Genomic DNA, 21836 nt, shown 5'->3' on the forward strand with positions numbered 1-21836 from the left:
TAAATAAATAAATAAAAGGCCGGGCGCGGTGGCTCAAGCCTGTAATCCCAGCACTTTGGGAGGCCAAGACGCGCGGATCACGAGGTCAGGAGACCGAGACCATCCTGGCTAACACGGTGAAACCTCGTCTCTACTAAAAAATACAAAAAAAAAAGCTAGCCGGGCGAGGTGGCGGGCGCCTGTAGTCCCAGCTACTCGGGAGGCTGAGGCAGGAGAATGGAGTGAACCCGGAAGGCGGAGCTTGCAGTGAGCTGAGATCCGGCCACTGCACTCCAGCCCAGGCCACAGAGCGAGACTCCGTCTCAAAAAAAAAAAAAAAAAAAAGATGGTTGGAGACTGTAAAGGAGCTTAAATGATAAGGATAGATCAAATAAGTTCTCAAAGACATAATGAGAAGTCATCTTATAGGTTAGGTAGTCAATGAATAGTTTTAAGCAGAGGAGCGATACAGATGTTCTCCTTTAGTACAAGTACTTAAGCAAATCTGAGACAGATGTATTGGGCTGGATGGAGGATGGTGTACGTGCACAAGAGGAGGGGGTGATGTGGAGTTGGGGAATGCAGGGAAAAGTTGTGGAACACGAGGTATGGAGCCAAATCAAGAGAAGAGGTTCAGGGAGGCTTCAGAAAGCAAAAATCCTACTTCATCGACTGAAATTTGTCTTGTTCAAAGAGCTTGCTTGCTCTTCCCTAATAATTGTGCTAGGGATGAACAAAAGCTTCCTGTTTATGGAATGGTCCAGTCTAGCTGTCTGGAAAAGCCAATAGCTGATACTATTTCCTGGGATCAGGTGGGAGGAAGGATTCTGCAGGGGACAGAGGCAGCAATGAAAGGCCGGAGTGGTGGACCTGCACAAAGAATTTAGGTCGGCCAGGCGCGGTGGCTCACACCGGTAATCCCAGCACTTTGGGAGGCTGAGGTGGGTGGATCACCTGAGGTCGGGAGTTGGAGACCAGCCTGACCAACATGGAGAAACCCTGTCTTTACTAAAAATACAAACTTGGCCGGGTGTGGTGGCACATGCCTATAATTCCAGCTACTAGGGAGGTTGAGGCAAGAGAATCGCTTGAACCTGGGAGGCGGAGGTTGTGGTGAGCTGAGATCGTACCATTGCACTCCAGCCTAGGCAACGAGAGTAAAACTCTGTCTTAAAAAAAAAAAAAGAATTTAGGTCTAGACAGCCTTATCCCTTCTTATTCATCTGTACAGAAGATCTGCCCCTGTATACCAGGAAATTTTCTGTTGCCTACTTTGCTCACCTGGCAGTCTCCTAGAGATTCTGAAAGGGTTTTAAGATTAGCAACAGGACACTTGAGAGGAAAACATTACAGTTACATGGTTTGGGGGTTTCTGAAGAGACATACTTGGGCAGAGACTCAAAAGGGTAAAAGATCAACTACATCAATTATTAGCAATGAAACACCAGGCCCCATATTTAAACTTCTCTGAACTGGTTTCTCGTTTATAAAATGCATTTGTCAATATCTACCTGGATGAGACTAAAATGAAATTATGTCTGAATGAGATTATAGTCTGAAGATTATAAAGAACTATAAAAAATCAGTTATTTGTATTTTGAACTAATTTTATCTCATTTGACAGCTTGTTTTAAGATTATACTAGGCCTGGCCGGGCGTGGTGGCTCAAGCCTGTAATCCCAGCACTTTGGGAGGCCGAGACGGGTGGATCACGAGGTCAGGAGATCGAGACCATCTCTGGCTAACGCGGTGAAACCCCGTCTCTACTAAAAATACAAAAAGCTAGCTGGGCGAGGTGGCGGCGCCTGTAGTCCCAGCTACTCGGGAGGCTGAGGCAGGAGAAAGGCGTGAACCCGGGAGGCGGAGCTTGCAGTGAGCTGAGATCTGGCCACTGCACTCCAGCCTGGGTGACAGAGCGAGACTCCGTCTCAAAAAAAAAAAAAAAAAAAAAAAAAAAAAATTATACTAGGCCATTTTTTTTTTAGTATATTAAATAATAATGCGAGGCCTGGTACAGTGGCTCACGCCTGTAATCCCAGCACTTTGAGAGGCCAAAGTGGGCAGATCACGAGGTCAGGAGATAGAGACCATCCTGGCTAATAAAGTGAAACCCCATCTCTACTAAAAATATAAAAAAAATAAAAATAAAAAAATTAGCCAGGTGTGATGGCAGGCACCTGTAGTCCCAGCTACTTGGGAGGCTGAGGCAGGAAAATGGCACGAACCCGGGAGGTGGAGCTTGCAGTGAGCGGAGATGGCGCCACTGCACTCCAGCCTGGGCAACAGAGTGAGACTCCGTCTCAGAAAAAAAAAAAAAAAAAAGAAATCATAATGTGAATGTTTTCCCACCGAAATTGGTTCCCTTATTTATGAATAAAATAAAATCATATTTGAGTATAAGAAAAGAAAAATCCAAATTTGCTCTATCCTACAAATATTCTGTAAACAAACCATGAATCTCTGAACGCATGGTGTTCTTGTTATTATAAGTAATTACAGTAAAACTAATGAATAGAACCTGTAAGATTGCTCACATGCCCCCCTCACCCTACCAAATGCACACACAAACAAGGCAGAGGGGAGACCTGATCAATTTGGCTGGCAAGAACTTTATCTGTGGGCAGTAAAGATGGTCAAGTATGGGAATAGGAGGTGACTGGGACTTGGACTTCTCTTCTAGTGTTTATCCTGACCTTTACCAGCCCCAGAAGAATAGAACAATTTGTTTAAAAAGTAAAACAAAGGAGCTGGGTGCAGTGGTTCATGCCTATAAATCCCAGTTACTCAGGAGACTAAGGTGGGAGTGAGCACTGCTTTAGCCAAGGAGTTTGAGGTTGTAGTAAGCCACGATCATGCCACTGCACTCCAGCCTGGGCACAGAGTTGAGACTCCGTCTCTAAAACAAAACAAAACAACACTGTTCAAAACAAAACAAGGGAACTATGACATCCGGTAAGAACACAGAAGCTAATTTTTTTCCTGGCATTAAAAAGAGGCAGCAATAATCCCAGCACTTCGGGAGGCCAAGGCGGGAAAACAGCTTGAGCCCAGGAGTTCAAGATCAGCCTGGGCAACATAGGGAGACTCTGTCTCCACAAATAATAATAATAATAATAATTAGCTGGGCTTGGTGGCATGCACCTGTGGTCCCAGCTACTTGAGATGCTGAGGCAGGAGGATCACCTGAGCCCAGGAGGTTGAGGCTGCAGTGAGCCGTGATTGCACCACTGCTGCATTCCAGCTTGGGTGACAGAGTGAAACCCTGTCCCCCCCCCCAAAAAAAAGATGCAAAGCAACTAGCTACATCCCAAGGGAGAACTCAGGCATCTATTTGGCAACTAACAGAATTTTAAAGTTACTCCCTGTAACCACTTTCAACTGAAAATCTCAAAACACTGTGTAAACATTAATTAAATCTCTCAAGTCAGGAAAGAATTAGGCCTATTTCAGATAAGACAAATAAGGTAGGTAGGAGGCTGTTAACAACAGGAATCAGAAAGGAAACTAGACTCTAGTATCTTTGGCTTTCTCAATGTTGTCCTCCGGCTACACTTAATGAAATGCACCCAAGCAGCAGCATCCTCAATAATGGGGCTATGTTGATAAGCCAATGCTTTTTAAAACAGGGGCTGAGTGGAAGGAACATTGGCCTTGGTTGGAATTAAGACCCCTGTTCTAAGCCTGGTTTCACCACTTAATAGTTACATGACCCTGAACAAGTCATTCAATTTCCTTAAACTTTAGTTTCCTCATTTGTAAAACTATATCAAACCTATCTCACAAGGTTGTGAGGATCAAATTAAATTATATATGCCTGGTGCACAGGTATTGAGAGGCCAGCTTTCTTTCTTTCCCCAAACTCCACCTTAAGTCTGTAGATGATACATATTTAAAAATACATAGCTTATGTATATGACTATACATATGATTATCATTCTTTTAACTAATTAAGAAATAAAATCTGGAGGATACTAACATAATACTTGACTAAAATAAGAAATGGCCGCCGGGCGCGGTGGCTCAAGCCTGTAATCCCAGCACTTTGGGAGGCCGAGATGGGCGGATCACGAGGTCAGGAGAGCGAGACCATCCTGGCTAACACGGTGAAACCCCGTCTCTACTAAAAAATACAAAAAACTAGCCGGGCGAGGTGGCAGGCGCCTGTAGTCCCAGCTACTCGGGAGGCTGAGGCAGGAGAATGGCGTGAACCCGGGAGGCAGAGCTTGCAGTGAGCTGAGATCCGGCCACTGCACTCCAGCCCGGGCGACAGAGCGAGACGGTGGCTCAAGCCTGTAATCNAAAAAAAGGGGACCTTTTCCAGAAAGATGATCTGCCACATTTCTTAGAACTCAAGGAAACATCTCAGAAAGGAATTAATGTACGAGTCCAAAATTAACTATGCGTTTTTTTTTTTTTTTTTTTTTTTGAGACGGAATCTCTCTCTGTCACCCAGGCTGGAGTACAGTGGTCTGATCTCGGCTCACTGCAACCTCTGCCTCCTGGGTTCAAGTGATTCTGCCTCAGCCTCCTGGGTAGCTGGGACTACAGGTGTGCACCACCACCCCGGCTAATTTTTGTATTTTTAGTAGAGACAGGATTTCACTATGTTGGCCAGGCTGGTCTCGAGCTCCTGACCTCAGGTGATCCGCCTGCCTTGGTCTCCCAGAGTGCTAGGACTACAGGCGTGAGCCACCGTGCCTGGCCTATGTTCTCTTAATATTCGTTTGGTTAAAAAAACAGATCAACAGTATCTGTAAAACTTTAATATCATATAAATTAACCGCAGAGGGCCAGTAAGATCACCAGACATAAACAGTTCCATGAACCTAAAAGGTCCTTCCTGATACTTATTAACTGAAAGTGAAAGTTAGCCACCATAAACACTATTCCTTTGACCACAACACTTCAAAGTAATTTAGAAACCCCATCTCAGTGAGGTTAAATAACACACCCATTTCTAAACAAGTTTGGCAGAATTAAAAACAGAAGTTAACTCTTACCCTTCTAGACACTCTAAGACAGCTCCTTTTGAAAGGAGACAACCAGCAGGATCATGGATATCTCAAAACAACCTGGATATATAGGCTACAATTAAAAGTCCTTAACTCCTTTGAAGCTAAAGATCACACAACTTTTTACTAGCGTTACATTTACACACTGCAAGGAGTCCCTAGCATCTTTTTGTTGCCAAAACACGACACACAAGAATAAAATTATCTGCCCAAGGTCACAGAGCAGGTAATGGCTGTCTGACTCCCAACTACTTAAATGAGCCCCTCTTCCTGTGTGCAACCATTCATGGGATATACTGACAGTAACAATCAGTTAGACTTCTAAAGGAGGGGAGGGCGAGGAGGGTCTCCACTGAATGCTTCAGATAGGAAAATCTGGTGTATTACGTCTCTGCAGATATTGCATATTTTAATTCACTGCCCTTTAAAATTCAGCATACATGGTGCATTAAAAAGACTGTCATCAAGAACTCAAGATCAAAGGGGTTCAGAAACATAATTTATCCTACCACACCAACCTCTGGACATTCTTCTTCTCAGTGCCCCATTGAGTCTCTGGACAAAGAACACGTCTGTCCATCCCTCACCCTACCCAAGGCAGTAAAGAAGGACAGAGTGCCTCCCAATAACGTGGCACAGAACACACAGTGCTCAGGGTACCCCAGAGCCTATTCCCTGGTCACCTCCATCCCAACTTTCTGGGAGAACACGCCTTCTTCTGCAATGCTGCTAAGTCTGCCCCTAGCCAAGTGGACACACCCCTCCGACGCTGCCCCCCTCAGAATATTCTCATTCCCTCCTTGGCCAAATATCCCTTCCGCGCTCTTACTGAGAGATACTCCCCACCTTGGCCGGGCGCAGTGGCTCAGCCTGTAATCCCAACACTTTGGGAGGCCAAGGCAGGCAGATCACCTGAGGTCAGCAGTTCGAGACCAGCCTGGCCAACATGGTGAAACCCCATCTCTACTAAAAATACAAAGAAATTAGCTGGGCGTGGTGGCGGGCGCCTATAATCCCAGCTACTCGGGAGGCTGAGGCAGGAGAATCGCTTGAACCTGGGAGGCGAAGGTTGCCATGAGCCGAGATCGCGCCATTGCACTCCAGCCTGGGCAAAAGAGCGAGACTCCGTCTACCCGCGCCCCCCACCCCGCAAAAAATAGAGATACTGCCCCCACCTCTGGACAGAGGGCATTCCCCCAACAAAAAAACCGCCTCTCCCGGTCTCCTAACTTGATGGACAGCTCCCTTCCCCTCACCGAAGGCTCAGCAGCCACCTCGAGCCCTGGGGCAGGGGGCGGGGTGTCGGGTGCGTTCACCCCACTAGTCTGAGCTTGCCTGATGGTTAGTTACCAGTTACCACCCCGCCGAAGCTGCCGCCTTGCTGGTTTCCCTGCTTGGGACACACACGCAGCGCCGAGGGACGCCCCCTGGGAGGCCAGCCCCACGCGGGGTCCCGCTGCCCCAGCGCACGCCCTCGGCGCAGCCGCCGCCCCCGCGCCACGCCGCCGCGCTCACCCGCAGTCCGCGGGCAGGGCACACCGCGGCAGTCGCGGGTCCCGAGGCCAGGTATGCGACGCAGCATGAATACTCCTCGTACTTGTGCATAAGCCGGCGGGTCGGCGACGGCGAGCCAGCGGATGTCGTGAGGGGTTGGAGTGGCTCGCTGCCACTCGGCAGCTGATGGGCACCCTGCTCTCGCTTATCTCCAGGCGCAGGTGTGGCGGAGGCAGTCCCCGGCACGAGCGGTGCGCGACAGGGCCTGAGGAGGCGCGGGGCCAGCTCGGGCCGGCAGCCGCCACCAGGCACAGGCGGGCACTCCACCTCCTCCGCGCCTGGGCCGCCGCCTCCGCCGGCTCCTCATCGTCGAACCCGGAGCTCCGCCGCCGCCGCCAGCCGCGGCCTCGCACCTCGCCTCGGCGTCCGGCTCGGCGGCAGCGCCTCCGGCGGCGGTGGCCTGGCCGCGCAGGGGCCGGCGGGCGGCGGCGGGCGCGCCGGGGGCGCGGCTCGGCCGCCGGCTTGGCCCGGGAAGCGGCGACGGCGCCGAGCGCGGCGCCGGCCGCTGTTGCGGCACTTGGGGTCGGGCGCGGCCGCATGTAGGGATGTGGAGCGCGGCGACTCGGAGTCCTTTTCGGAGCCCATGGCCCGCAGAGGCCGAGGGGCCAGGGACGCCCAGCGCCGCCACAGCTCCCGCCTCAGTGCCCCTCAGCCAGCGCCCGGCCGCCGCCGCCACCGCCTCAGCCGCCCTCCCGGAGATAGAAGCCGAGCAGCAACGACGAAGTGGTTATAAAGCCTCCGCCCCGCGCGCCGCTGCCCTGCGCAGGCGCTTCGCTCAAACACCTCACAACCCTCGCGCCCCGGGCGAGGGGTGCGCTGGGCTGGGCCGAACGGGGTGGGGCCGGGCGAGCTGGGGCGGAGCTCCGCCTCCTGCCGGTCAGGTGGTTCCAGGGCCGCCATGTTGCGGAGACTGTGAGCGAAGCTCGCCACTGCTCTCCCTCGTCTCCGCCCCCAATTCCATCACCTCGACACCCAAGGTGGACTTTTTGGTTTTCCGTTCCTCACAGGTTGATTGCCACTTCCAGTAAATGATGGTTCAGGTACATTATTTATAAAAAGTACACAGGGGTTGTTCAGATGGTGACTCCCAGCTGGTCCACCTTCCAACATTTCTGTTTATTAAGCAGACAGCATTAATTAATAAATAATATATTCATTCATTGAGCTTCTGCAAAGTGCGAGGCATTACTAAATGAAACAGACAAGGTCCCCTATTGCAAGGGATTTACAGAATAAAGTTCAAATTTCTTAGTCTAGCATTCAGTGTTCTCTATGTATTTAATAAACTCTATGTATATAATAATCTATTTCTAGGCTCACTTACCATTCAATCCTCCTGGTATCTTGCTTACTTAACCAAACTTGTGGAAGGAGACCCAGCGTTTTCTTGCCTGGCAGTGCCTTTGACTTTCTTTTTCTAGTTCCCCATTCCTCTGACTGGGGGAGGATCTGGACCCTTCGGCTTCCTAGTGGGAGGCAGGCAAACAGATTCAACAACAGGAATGTATCAGGATTACATTCAGTTGCAAATAACAAAAGAAAAAAATAGCTTACGATTGAAATTTATCCTTTTTTTTTTTCCCCCTGAGACAGTTTTGCTCTGTCACCCAGGTTGGAGTGCAGTGGCGTGATCACAGCTCACTGCAGCCTCAACCTCCCAAGCTTAAGCAATCCTCCTACCCCAGCCTCCAGAGTAGCTGGGAGCACAGGTGCGCCACCAGGCCTGCCTATTGTTTTTATTTTTTTCATGGAGATGAGGCCTCCCCGTGTTGCTCAGGCTGGTCTCGAACTCCTGGGCTCAAGTGATCCTCCTGCCTTAGCCTCTCAAAGTGCTGGGATTACAGGCATGAACCACTGCACCCAGCCAGAAATTTCTCTCTTTCCATGAAATTTAAGTCCAAAAGTAGGCAGTTCAGGGCTGTTCAGCCATCCTCAGTATTTGGCTTCCAATGTTAAGGTCACCTCACTATGGTCCATATTCCAAACAGTGGGAAGGAAAAAGGGAAGAAAGATGCATCCTTTTCCTTTTAAGAAGACTGCCTTGGGGCCAGGCACAGTGGCTCACGCTCATGCCTGTAATCCCAGCAGTTTGGGAGGCCGAGGCAGGCAGATCACAAGGTCAGGAGATCGAGACCATCCTGGCTAACATGGTGAAATCCCCTCTCTACTAAAAATACAAAAAATTAGCTGGGCGTGGTGGCGGGTGCCTGTAGTCCCAGCTTCTCAGGAGGCCGAGGCAGGAGAATGGTGTGAACCTGGGAGGCGGAGGTTGAAGTGAGACAAGATCAAACACTGCACTCCAGCCTGTCCAACCTGGGCAACAGAACGAGACTCTGTCTCAAAAAAAAAAAAAAAAAAGAAAAAAAAAGAAGACTGCTTTGGAAGTCCCGCACATTTTTGCTCACATCTCATTGGCCAAAACATATTTACATGGCCGTACTCAGCTGCAAGGGAGCCTGGGAAACATTCTCTTAACTGGGTACAGTGTGCCCAGCTAACAATGACTGTTCTGTTATTAATAAGGAATGGTAAGATGGGCCAGGCGCTGTGGCTCACAACTGTAATTACAACACTTTGGGAGGCCTAGGCAGGTGAATCTCTTAAGCCCAGGAGTTTGAGGCCAGCCTGAGCAACATGGCAAAACCCCATCTCTACAAAAAATAGAAAAATTACCTGGGTGTGATGGAGTGTGCTTGTAGTCCCCGCTATTTGGGAGACTAAGGTGGGAGGAATGCTTGAGCCTGGGAGGTTGAGACTGCAGTGAGCTGTGATTGTGCCACTGCGCTTCAGCCTGGGTGACACAAAAAGACAGCGTCTCAAAAGGTAGAAACCAGCTGTGATATTTAAAACCAGGTCTCCAGAACTTCAAACTTTTGACATAAAACAAGAAGGGGAGCCAACAAAGAAAACTGAAAAGCAGGGGCCAGTGACATAAAAGAAAAATTAAGCAGGCATGATGTCACAGACACCAACATAATATGTTCCCAGAAGGGAGTGGTCAATTGTGACAAATGCTGCTGAGAAATCAAGAAAGATAAAAACAGAGATGTGACCACTGGATTGGGCAACACCAAATAGTCCTAAAGGAGGGGGAGAGTTTAATCCTCAAATAGGAAGGAGGATTGATGCTGGATGGCTAAAACAACAATTAGTGTCTATATTTATCTGGCAGAATAGGGTAGACTTGGCTATGGTAACAAACGAGCCAAATATCTCAATGGCATAACACAACAATGGTATATCTTTTCCACTCATGCAAAGCTGGCTATGGGTTAAGGCACTCTCCAGGGTAGCTGTCCTCAACTCCCCTGGGTAACTCAGAGATCCAGACTACTTCTGTCTTGGGCTCCACCATCTCAATGCAAAGCTTTCAGTATTGCCTCAAAAAGACAGCTGGAGGCTGGGCACGGTGGCTTACGCCTGTAATCCCAGCACTTCGGGAGGCCGAGGCGGGCCGATCACCTGAGGTCAGGAGTTCGAGAACAGCCTGGCCAACATTGTGAAACCCCATCTCTAAAAATACAAAAGTTAGCTGGGCATGGTAGGGGCGCCTGTAATCCCAGCTATTCAGGAGGCTGAGCCAGGAGAATTGCTTGAACCCGGGAGGTGGAGGTTGCAGTGAGCAGAGATTACACCACTGCACTCCAGCCTGGGCAACAGAGCAAGACTCTGACAAACAAACAAACAAAAACAAACTGCAAGGGAAGCTGGGAAATGTAGGAAGAAACTGTAAGCCATTTAGTAAGCAGTAGTATCATCTCTGCCACAGTTCTCTATAGTCATATTTGACTCTGTTCTCAGTGTGCAAGGTCCTAATCAATTGCAGAGCCCCCTTAGAGGAGGTATATATGGTGGGAATGGAAGGTGGGAGAGAAGGCTGCCTTGTTTCTTGGGTCAGATTGTGCTAAAAGATATGGGGACCCCCCAATTCCAGGTAGACCCAGATGCGTTTTAGATGCTTCTCATTGTGCAGCTGACAGAAACAGCTGTCAGAATCTCAGCTTGCTGGAAGGCTCAACACTACCAAATGTTTGCTTGTCTTGGCTCTGGCTTCCAAACAAATTCGGCCTCAGTTCAAAGCTGCCACCATCAGTGCTTTGGGGGAAATCACCTCTCTTAAATGCCACTAGACTTTGCAATGGCCCCAATTCGATTGGGTTTTCTTCTTTCCTGAGACTATCACCCTTGAATAAAGGGACTAAAACAATTCCTCCCACGTTTCCTTATGTGTCTCTTCTTGATAGAAACTGAGTAGTGACTCAGAGATGGCATGAGGGAGAAAAAGATTCTCACTCATCTGTACACTCATTCAGTAAAGATTTATTATACTTACTTTGTGCTAGGCTCTTTGCCAGCTACCAGGGTCATGGATATGAAAAAACATAATCTACTGGGGTTGCAGACAAGATGGCAGATTACTGAGATACCAGGTGATGAGGACAAATACAAAAAAGCTATGACAGACCAACAGAGGGCATGGCAAGCTCTGCTTAGGGTGGTCAGGGATGGCTTTCTTGAGGAGGAGCCCTTTGAGCTGGATCTCAAATGATGAACATGATGAGTTGACAAAGTCATAAGAAGGGGAAAGGACATTCCAAGCGTGGGGACCAGGGAGGAAAGGCATAGTGTGTATAAACACAGGCTAAGTCTGAGGAAGTATGAGCAGCAGGGTTGACAGGAGAAGAGAATGTTTGAAAGGACATGAGCGAGAAATGAAAATGGAAAGGTTCTGGCCAGGCACAGTGGCTCACGCCATAATCCCAGCACTTTGGGAGGCTGAGGTGGGCAGATCGCTTGAGGTTGGGAGGTTCGAGACCAGCCTGGCCAACATGCAAAAACCCTGTCTCTACTAAAAATACAAAAATTAGCCAGGCGTGGTAGCACTCACCTGTAGTCCCAGCTACTTGGGAGGCCAAGGCACGAGAATCACTTGAACCTAGGAGGCAGAGGATGCAGTGAGCCAAGATCGTGCCACTGCACTCTAAGCCTAGGCGACAGCGTTAGACTGCGTCTCCAAAAAAAAAGAAAAGAAAAGAAAAGAAAAAACCAAAAAAGAAAATGGAAAGGTTCTGTATTATGGCTCCATTGGATGCAAGAACCAGAATGAGTTCTTGAATGAGGCTAGGCCAAAGGAGTGGTTTTTGGCTTCTATAACATTTTGAACCCTATGTACCACAGCAACTGCACCCAGGAAAGCCCCCAGATCCTGCACTCCATCATTCATCTTTGCTTCTCTGCATACTAGCTTCTCTTTGTGTGTGTGGTAAAATATACATTTTAACCAATGTATATTTTATATACATCTACCATTTAAACCAATTTTAAGTGTACAGTTTGGTAACATTAAATCAATTCATATTATTGTGCAACCATCACCACCATCCATCTCCAGAACTTTTTCGTTTTCCCAGCTTGGAATTCCATAGCCATTAAGCATTAACTCCCTCTTCTCCTCACTTTATTTTTTCAGTCTACTTTTCTCTCTTGCTGGAACTGTAAAATCCCTAGCTTACGTGTCCTAGCTTCCTCACCAGAGAGGAGTAATTATCTTCACTTTGTTCCAGATTCTCAAAATTCTTCAGAACAAGTCTGATTGATGAGATTTGGCTGCATACTCACTCACATCTGTGGTCATGGGGGATGGAATGCTATGATTGATAGGCCGTACCTGAACCATACGGCTGGATCAAAGGGAGGAGCAAATCTCCAAAAGGAAGGAGCTACTCTTTCATAAGGAAGGAGGGAGGGGCCAAACATGAGTAGATGAAATATGAAATGTTCACCAGAGATAGGCTGAGACCCAGCTACAGGAAGCCTTGAGTGCCAGGCCGAGGAGCTCAGCCTTTAGTCTATGAGGTATTATGGGACAGTTTAAATCAAGGAGAGCCATACATACAATGAAATTGGACTACAAAACCTGCTTTTTTTCTTACTTGAGGCTCTACTTTTCTACTTTTGAGCTTTCTCTTGTGTTTTTCAAGGTGTTTTTTTTTTTGAAACAGGGTCTCGCTCTGTTGCCCAGGCTGGAGTGCAGTGGTATGATCTTGGCTCACTACAAGCTCTGCCTCCTGGGTTCATGCCATTCTCCTGCCTCAGCCTCCCGAGTAGCTGGGAACTACAGGCACTGCCACCGTGCCCGGCTATTTTTTGTGTTTTTTTTTTTTTTTTTTTTTTTTTAGTAGAGATGGGGTTTCACCGTGTTAGCAGTTATGGTTCAATCTCTGACCTTGTGATCCCCGCACTTGGGCCTCCCAAAGTGCTGGGATTATATGCAAGAGCCACCGCCACCTGACCATTTCTTTATTTTTGAAACAGATCTTACTCTGGTCACCCAGGCTGGAGTGCAATGGCGTGATCTCAGCTGACTGAACCTCTGCCTCCGGGGTTCAAGCGATTCTCTGCCTCGCCTCCGAATAGCTGGACTACAGGCGTCATCACCTATGCCTGGCTGATTGTTTTTTTTTAGTAGAGATGGGGTTTCGCTTTATTGTTGGCCAGGGCTGGTTTTGAACTCCTGGACCTCAAGTGATCTGCCCACTCTGCCTCCCAAAGTGCTGGGATTACAGGTTGTGAGCCACACGCCCAGCTTTTTTTTTTTTTTTTTTTTTTTTTTTTTTTTAGATGGCGTACGGAGTGCAATGGCGTGATCTCAGCTCTCTGCAACCTCTTGTCTCCCAGGTTCAAGGAATTCTCCTGCCTCAGCTTCCCAAGTAGCTGGGACTACAGGTGTGTGCCACCACGCCCAGCTAATTTTTGTATTTTTAGTAGAGATGTGGTTTCACCATATTGACCAGCTTCATCTCAAACTCCTGATCTCAGGTGATCTACCTGCCCCAGCCTCCCAAAGTGCTGGGATTACAGGTGTGAGCCACAGCGCCTGACTTCAAGGTTGCTTTGAAAGCTAATTTTAATTAGATGTCACATGAATATTGAGGCTCCTAGCTCCTTCCTCTGGCCTCAGGAGTCACCTCTACCTGATGTGATCTCCATTTTTCCCTCTGGATCATGAGCTTCTGTGCCTAGTCAGCCTGATCTGGGTCACCTCCTATTTTCTGGGTCTCCTGGCCTGTCTTCTCTCCGCCTGCCTCAGGGAGTGGCCTCTTTATCCATCTGGAAGTCTTCCTGCCTCTGACCTGTCCTCTGATGCTCACATCGAAGTCCTATCTGTTTTATCTCCAAAATGCTTATGGAATCTCACCCTTTCTCCCTGGGCTTACATGCACTGCCCTGTTCAAGCCTCATTATCTCTTCTGCTTCAATTTTGACCCCAGCCCCTCAATTGGTCTCTTTTGTGAAGCCATTGGCTCATGTCTACCCCTACTCAAAAACTTTCTCCAGTTCCCACTGCAGAAAGCCTCATCTTCTTGCATGCCTCCTGGACTCAAGACATTTTGCCTTCTTTATGTTATCTAACTAAATATGCCCAGGATTGTTAAGCCTTGCTTCTTTGCAAATGCTGGTCCCTCTGCTGTTTATGCCCTTCTTATCCCTCTTCACTTGGTGTAATCCTTTGCATATTTCAGGCTCATTTCCATGGTTACCATCCACCTTTCTACAGTCAGACCCACCTCCCTCCATCCTTTGTGTCCCCAGGGGACAGTGTAGATAACTCTAGAGTTACATGTATTACTAGGGTATCCACATACTTTACGGTCCAAAGCAGGACATTTGGAAGGAAGAAAGGGAATGCTATTAATTTGCGCTGGTTTAACAGGTGTCAATCGATCTGTTCCAGGCAAACTGGAAGATATGATCACCCACCTACACCTGACATCGCTGTAAAACCCACAGTTGGTGCTTTCATTTATCTAATTCATTGCTCTCAACAGCCCTGTGAGCTTGGTATTGCTATCCCGTTTTCAAGATGAGAAGATGGAGCCTCAGAGAGAGAAGACTTGTGGTCATACAGTCAGCTCATCAGATTCTAAATCCTGGACTCCGACTCCACCCTTGGCACCTCCAATACCACAGGGTCTTGTCTGGGTTAGTGACATGTGAACTCTTAAGACAAAGAGGGAAGGTAGAAATGGATTCTTACTCATTGCATGCACTGGTCTCTGTCCAGGGCCTTGTGTAGCAAAGACCTCAGGACATGTTTGTTGGATGGATGACTTCTTTTTTTGTTTTGTTTGTAGACAGGGTCATGCTATGTTGCCCAGGCTGGAGTGTAGTGGCCATTCACAGGCAAAATCATAGTATGATACAACTTCAAACTCCTGCGCTCGAGCAGTCCTCCTGCCTCAGTCTTCCAAGTAGCTGGGACTACAGGCTTCATGACACCAAACCCATCGGATAGGTGACTTCTTAGAGATAGATACTGTGTGTTTTATCTTAAAATCTGTGCCCCTCCCCAGGACTTGTTATACATGGATTCATTCATTCAATCAATCAATTAACATTTATTGAGTACCTACTGTGTGCCTGACAGTGTTGGTGATACAGCAATGAGCAAAACAGATAAGGTCCCTGCTGACATGGAGCTTATAATCCAGTGGGAAAAAAACTCTTACAAAAACAACCATACAAATAAACATACAGTTACAAATCAGGATAAATGGTAAGAAGGAAAAACACTTGGTGTGAGGTGTAAGAAATATTTTGGAGGTAAATTTAATAGGTTTTGTTCATAGATTTGATTGGGGACAGCGAGATGGAGATGGTTCTCAGGTTTTTGCTTGAAACAGAGAAGAGCATTTTGGGGAGATAGGTGGGGCTGGATGTGTGGGACTTGAGGCATCTGTGGGATTTCTCTTTTAATCTTTGCCACCTCCAGCAGGTCGATTTACTCAAAGCTGAAAAATTAGAGCAAATAATGGAAACCTGCAAATAAAGCTGGCCTCCAGGTAGGTAGGGTAGAAAGAGGGGCAGGTGTGGGAAAGCAGGAGAAAAGCAGAGAAGGGAAGGGGGACGAGAGGTGTTCATGGAGACAATAATCAGACCTCCCAGATAATAATCAGACCTCCCAAGACAATAATCAGACGATAATCAGACAATTGCTCCCACACAATAATCAGACGTCCCAAGCTCCCAATAATCAGACCTCCCTAGGACTGCGGCGATACCGTACGTTTCACACTGCGGAACGAGCACGGCTCGCGTCTTCCCTTGCCCGGGGCAGGGCCAGCGCTTTCCTCCGGCGCTCGAACGAGGGGAGGGGGCCGCTCAGCCTGGAAATCCAAGCAGCGTTGGCTTGCTTGGCTGCGCAACCCGCCAATCCGGCTGCGCCCGGTGGCAGTGCCATGTGACCAGCCTCCCCTTCCCTCCCTGGCCTTCCAGGGAAGACCGGTATCCCCGCCACCCGGCCACCCTCGCCATCCCGTCCCCGCCCCTCGCGTGCCGCATCCGCGCGGGAGGGCGCCCGGCGAGGGGCCGGGATTCCGCCGCAGTCCGCAGCGGCGCAGGGGACGGGAGCGGAGCGGAGGCGAGCGAGTTGCTGCCGCAGCTCCCGCAGTGTTTTCCGTCAAGGTCAAGCATACCCACTCTTTGACAAGGCTGCCTCCGAAATCCCTCCCTTGCAGTCCTCCCAGCCGTTCCCACCGCCTTTGCCACTCATCCGGAGGCAGCCTTCCTCGGACCACTGCCCCTGTCTCTCACTGGGCTCCCAGCAGATACAGCGGGGGATGGGAGGGTTTCAATAGATTCTGCCCCGCGAGCTTCCCAGCCACCTTTCTCATACGTACAGCTCATGGTGTGTCGCCCTGCCTTAAACCCCACGCTGGCTCCCCGTGCCCGATGAGAGAGCATTTGGAGCTTTCATAACCAAGACTCACCTTCACCCTCACCAGTCCCACCGCCTCCTTACACGGGAGACCCCATCCCTCTGGACCCCTGGCCCTTCCAGGGATAGCCATCACTTGTATACTTGTGACTGCTCTTGCTGTAGGATCCCCTTTCCCGCCTTGTGAGCCTAGCGAATTCCTAGACCCTACTTAATTATAATAAAGCAACAGAGGGTAGAAACTGGCACTAAAATGCCGCTTAGCAAAAGTCACAAAGGTGAAAGCCTGCAGGAGTCAAGCAGGAGACAGAAATACGCTGGTGCATCAGGGGCATAAGAAAAACCTGTCTTATAGCATGAAGTACAGTATTTAGAAAGAAAAAACAAAGGAAAAACCTGTCGAAAGGGCAGCTCTTCATTTAGGCCAATATGCTCCTTGAGAGAAATGTGGGTCTTATGATGCCAGATTTTCTGAATTTATAAGACAAGTCACAAATCTGGACTTTTATGTGTAATCCATCAATTTTTAAATGTTGATTTGACTTTTTAAAAACACCCCTGTGAGCCAGATGCATGTCATAAACCCTCAGCGCATGACCTCCACCCTTAGAGAAGAGGATGGCTTTTGTTAGGAAAATACTTTGGAAAACTAGGGTAAAGGTGTGGTCTTGAATGTCTGAGAGGCAGCTGTTCTGGGGGCAACGAAGAAGAGGAGGCCAGGCACGGTGGCTCACGCCTGTAATCCCAGCACTTTGGGAGGCCGAGGCGGGCGGATCACGAGGTCAGGAGTTTGACACCAGCCTGGCCAACATAGTGAAACCCAATCTCTACTAAAAATACAAAAAATAACCAGGTGTGGTGGCACGTGCCTGTAGTCCCAGCTACTTGGGAGGCTGAGACAGGAGAATCACTTGAACCCGGGAAGCAGAGGTTGCAGTGAGCCAAGACCATGCCATTGCACTCCAGCCTGGGTGACAGAGTGAGACTCCATCTCAAAAAAAAAAAAAAAAAAAGAAGATAACTTAGATTTGGATCTGTTCCCCAATGGCTCTGGATGTTTTAAACAAGAGGTCATACATACACTGAGAAGCTACTGAGGGCTCAGAGATTCTACCAGAATCTGGAGGACTGGATTTGGGACATGGGCAGGACCCGAGGGCTCTGGGGAGGGGTGGGCAGCAGGAAGCCAGAGAGGGCCAGAATGACAGCAAATGTTTCCTGCTATCCTTGTGGGGACTACATGAAGGCCAAAGAGGAGCCCTGTAAAGCTTTCACTTGATGATGGTGGTGATGGGGAGATAGGAGAGAAAACCAACCCCCTAACCCTGAGGCTTCACACAGTGCGATAATGCCTGGAAGAGAAATCTGAGAGGTCCTTAGGAAGAGAGAGTGGAATGAATAGCCAAAGGCAAATGTCCTTTACCAGGAGACAAGAGCTGGCTTGTGGCTGACGCTGGGCGCTATGGAGGAAAGTAGAAAAGGCTGTTTTGGAAACCGAGAGTTGTTTTTGTTTTTGTTCACCCTGAGGTGTATAGCTATGATGTGACTGTCTCTGTCTCCTATCCCTGGAAATATTCAAGAAAGATCTTCTATATTCATGGAGGCTGCCCTGACTGGGGTGTTGGTGGAAACAGCTGAAGGGACTAACTTTTACATCTGTTTTGGTATAGTGCTGACCAAAGATAGTACAGGCTGAAGTAGGAATTGGAGCAGGAGAAACAAAGTCTCTCAGGAATTTGCAGTAATCCTGGAAAGGGGTTTTGTAATGGGTGCTTGGGTCCATCCTTTGAAGGTTTCAAGGGGTCAGAAGGCCCCTGGCTGACATCCAGGTTACATTAATAAAAGACCAACTACTATTAACTGAGTACAGTCCCCACCTTATGATTTCTTGACTTTACAATAGTGTGAAAGCAATATGCATTCAGTAGAAACCATACTTTTTTTTTTTTTTTTTTTTTTGAGACAGAGTCTTGCTTTGTTGCCCAGGCTGGAGTGCAACAAAGTGACACTGAGTGACAGTGAGTGTCACGATCTCAGCTCACTGCAACCTCCGCCTCCCGGGTTCAAGCAATTCTCCTGCCTCAGCCTCCCAAATAGCTGGGACTACAGGTGGGCGCCACCACGCCTGGCTAATTTTTGTATTTTTAGTAGAGATGGGGTTTCACCATAGGCCAGGCTGGTCTCGAACTCCTGACTTCAAGATCTGCATGCCTTGGCTTCCCAAAGTGCTGGGATTATAGGTGTCAGCCACCACGCCTGGCCTAGAAACCATACTTTCAGTACCCAACCATTCTGTTTTTCACTTTCAGTGCAGTTTTCAATATATTACACGAGATATTCAACACATTACTTAAAAATAGGCTTTGTGTTATATAATTTTGCCAAACTGAAGGCTAGTGCAAGTGTTCTGAGCATGTTTAAGTTAGGCTAAGCTAAGCTATGATGTTTGGTAGGTCAGGTTTATCAAATGCGTTTTCTGCTTACAATATTTTCAACAGATGATGGGTTTATTGAGACGTAAACTGAGAAGTGGCTGGGCGCAGTGGCTCACACCTGTAATCCCAGCACTTTGGGAGGCAGAGGTGGGTGGATCAAGAGTTTGACACCAGCCTGGCCAATATGGCAAAACCCCATGTCTACTGAAAATACAAAAATTAGCTAGGCATGGTGGTGGGCACCTGTAATCCCAGCTGCTTTGGAGGCTGAGGCAGGAGAATCACTTGAACCTCCAGAAGGCAGAGGTTGCAGTGAGCCGAAATTGTACCACTGCACTCCAGCCTGGGCAATAGAGTGAGACTGTGTCTCAGAAAAAAAAAAAAAAAAAAAAAAGTTGTATACACTTGCTTGTGCAAAACACTGTGTTAAATGCTACATACATTTTATCTGTTACCCTCACAGTGATTTTTTTTTTTTTTTTGAGACAGAGTCTCACTCTGTTGCCCAGGCTGGAGTGCAGTGGCTCAACCTCAGCTCACTGCAACCTCCGCCTCCTGCATTCAAGTGATTCTTCCGTCTCAGCCTCCCAAGCAGCTGGGATTACAGGCACCCGCCATTATGTCCAGCTCATTTTTGTATTTTTGTAGAGACGGGGTTTCACCATGTTGCCAGGCTGGTCTTGAACTCCTAACCTCAGGTGATCTGCCTGCCTTGGCCTCCCAAAGTGCTGGGATTACAGGCGTGAGTCACCTCACTCGGCCCCCCACAGTGACTTATGAGGGAAGTACTATTATTATAACTCCCATTTGGCAGAAGAAATTAAGGCCCAGATAGGTGAAGTGACTTACCCAAGGCCAGAGATAGCAAACAGTGGATTGGATCTGCTCTCCAGACAACTGCCCTCAGCAGAAATTGTCATCTTGTTTGGTGTTTCTGCCCACTCAATGACAGCACTTACCATCTTACCACGAAGAGATATAGATGATGTTTTGATTTGGTCGTCTGTCCTCTCCACTACCATATAAGGGGACAGGAGCTGCTAATTGCAAATGCCCAGAATACCAGTGGGTGCTGCATACATGTGAAATAAATCCCTTTAGGAAAGCTAATAGAGGTACCCTCGAGTCTCAGATCTTTGTGCCCTTGGGCAAGTCATTCTGGGTCTCAGTTCCCTTATCTGTGAAATGGGGATTATAATATACATCTCACAGGGTTATTGCAATATTTAAATGAGACCAGGCCATGGAATTTCTATAAATTGCCATACAAATGGCAGCTGTTGCTGCTTCTATAAAGATGATGAGGACGATGATAACTGCAGAAGGAGCAGGGAAGGAAACCAGGATCTAGAAATCCCAGAACTGTATCAGCTCAGACAGGAAATTCTCAGAAGACCTAGCCAGTTTGCAGTGTTCCCAAAACTACCATATCTTCATTCATTCTTCATTGATGGAACACCTATGTACCAGTGCTTGATCTCATTTCATTCAAAACTCTGCAAAGCAGACACTCAAATTACCCTCATATTACAAGTGAGAAATATAAGGTTAGAGAGACGATATGACTTCCCCAAGGGAACACAGCTAGAAAGTGGCAGAGGCAGGATTTGAACTCCGATCTGTGTGATTCTAAATCCTTGTTCTTTCCATTTTCTACTCCACAGTTTTTTCAGTGTTTGCTTCATTCTTCAGAACATTTATCAAGCATCAATTAAGTAAGAGGCCTTTTGCAGGGGCCAAGAGATACAAGCCCCAGACTCTGGTTTCTGGTTTAGCTGGGGAGGTAGATAACTCAATGGATATTTACATTTCAGCATGATAAACTCTCTCTGTTGCGGGCAGAGTAGTGCGGGTGATAGAGGAGTGGGCCATTGCTTTAGACTTGCTTTTCTCCTTGGTCTACAAGACCCCCGAGGCACATCTCACACTTTCCAAATGGCTCCCTTCACAAGTTCCCCTCACCCCTCCTGTCTGGGGGTGGAGGCAGGTGATGTAGTGGGGAACATAAAGCAATCAACAATTTGGTCCAAAAGAGGCCTGCTGCAGTGGCTCATGCCTGTAATCCCAGCACTTTGGGAGGCCTTGCGGGGATGATTGCTTGAGGCCAGGAGTTCGAGACCAGCCTGGGCAACATAGTAAGACCCCCATCTCTACAAAAAAGTGAAAAAAGCTAACTGGGCGTGGTAACAGGTGCCTGTAGTCCTAGCTACTTTAGAGGCTAGGTGGAAGGATCACTTGAGCCCAGGAATTCAAGGTTGCAGTGAGCAGTGATTGCGCTACCACACTCCAGCCTGGGTGACAGAGTGAGACCCTGACTCAAAAACAAAACAAAAAAACATAATTGCCTCTAAAATAAATCTCTTTCAACTAGCCCTCTTCTCTCTTCTGTCTTCTCTCTCTCTCTCTCTCTCTCTCTCTCACACACACACACACACACACACACACACACACACTCTGGGGGTGATGGGATTAATGCTGGTAGAACTGGTTTCTCCTTCCTTCAGCATGCCTGGATGTAGTAGTCCTTGCCTCTGCCCCAAAGCCAAAATGACAGGAAACTTGCATTTAACATCTTTTTTTTTTTTTTAATAAGAAAAGAAGTTTAATTGGCTTATGGTTCTGCAGGCTGTACAGTACGAATAGTGCCTGCATCTGCTTCTGAGGAGGCCTCAGGAAGCTTTCACTCTTGGCAGAAGGCAAAGCCGGAGCAGGCACTTCATACGGTGAAAGCAACAGCAAGAGAGAGAGTGGCAGGGGGTGGGTGCCACACACTTTTAAATGACCAGATCTTGTGACAACTCACTATCGCAAAGACAGCACCAAGTCATGAGGGATCCATCCCTGTGACCCAGACACCTGGTGGGGGGGCAGAGCTCCAGCACTGGGGATTAAAATTCAACATGAGATTAGGGTGGGGACAAATATCCAAACTATACCATTTCTTATCTCTCTGATGTTATTATTATTATTATTTTTTTTTATTATACTTTAAGTTCTAGGGTACATGTGCAGCATAACGTGCAGGTTTGTTACATATGTATACTTATGCCATGTTGGTGTGCTGCACCCATCAACTCGTCAGCACCCATCAATTCATCATTTATATCATGTATAACTCCCCAATGCAATCCCTCCCTC

General features: G+C 48.0%; 1 protein-coding gene and 1 pseudogene across 1 annotated transcript in view; one reads left to right on the plus strand and one right to left on the minus strand.

Annotated features, from left to right (window-relative positions):
* Positions 1 to 7969, minus strand: part of RNF19B (ring finger protein 19B) — a 31429-nt gene extending 23460 nt beyond the window's left edge. Inside the window, 5 exon segments of the mRNA XM_017884566.1 lie at positions 934 to 958; positions 6534 to 6639; positions 6641 to 6799; positions 6801 to 7657; positions 7870 to 7969. Of these exon segments, the coding sequence (XP_017740055.1) occupies positions 934 to 958; positions 6534 to 6639; positions 6641 to 6799; positions 6801 to 7130 (620 nt within the window). The 5' untranslated portion in view covers positions 7131 to 7657; positions 7870 to 7969.
* Positions 7970 to 14818: 6849 nt separating this feature from the next.
* Positions 14819 to 21836, plus strand: part of LOC108537229 (60S ribosomal protein L18a pseudogene) — an 8514-nt pseudogene continuing 1496 nt past the window's right edge.

Source organism: Rhinopithecus bieti, unplaced genomic scaffold, assembly GCF_001698545.2.
Source record: "Rhinopithecus bieti isolate Rb0 unplaced genomic scaffold, ASM169854v2 scaffold_13029, whole genome shotgun sequence".
Classification (NCBI taxonomy): Eukaryota; Metazoa; Chordata; class Mammalia; order Primates; family Cercopithecidae; genus Rhinopithecus; species Rhinopithecus bieti.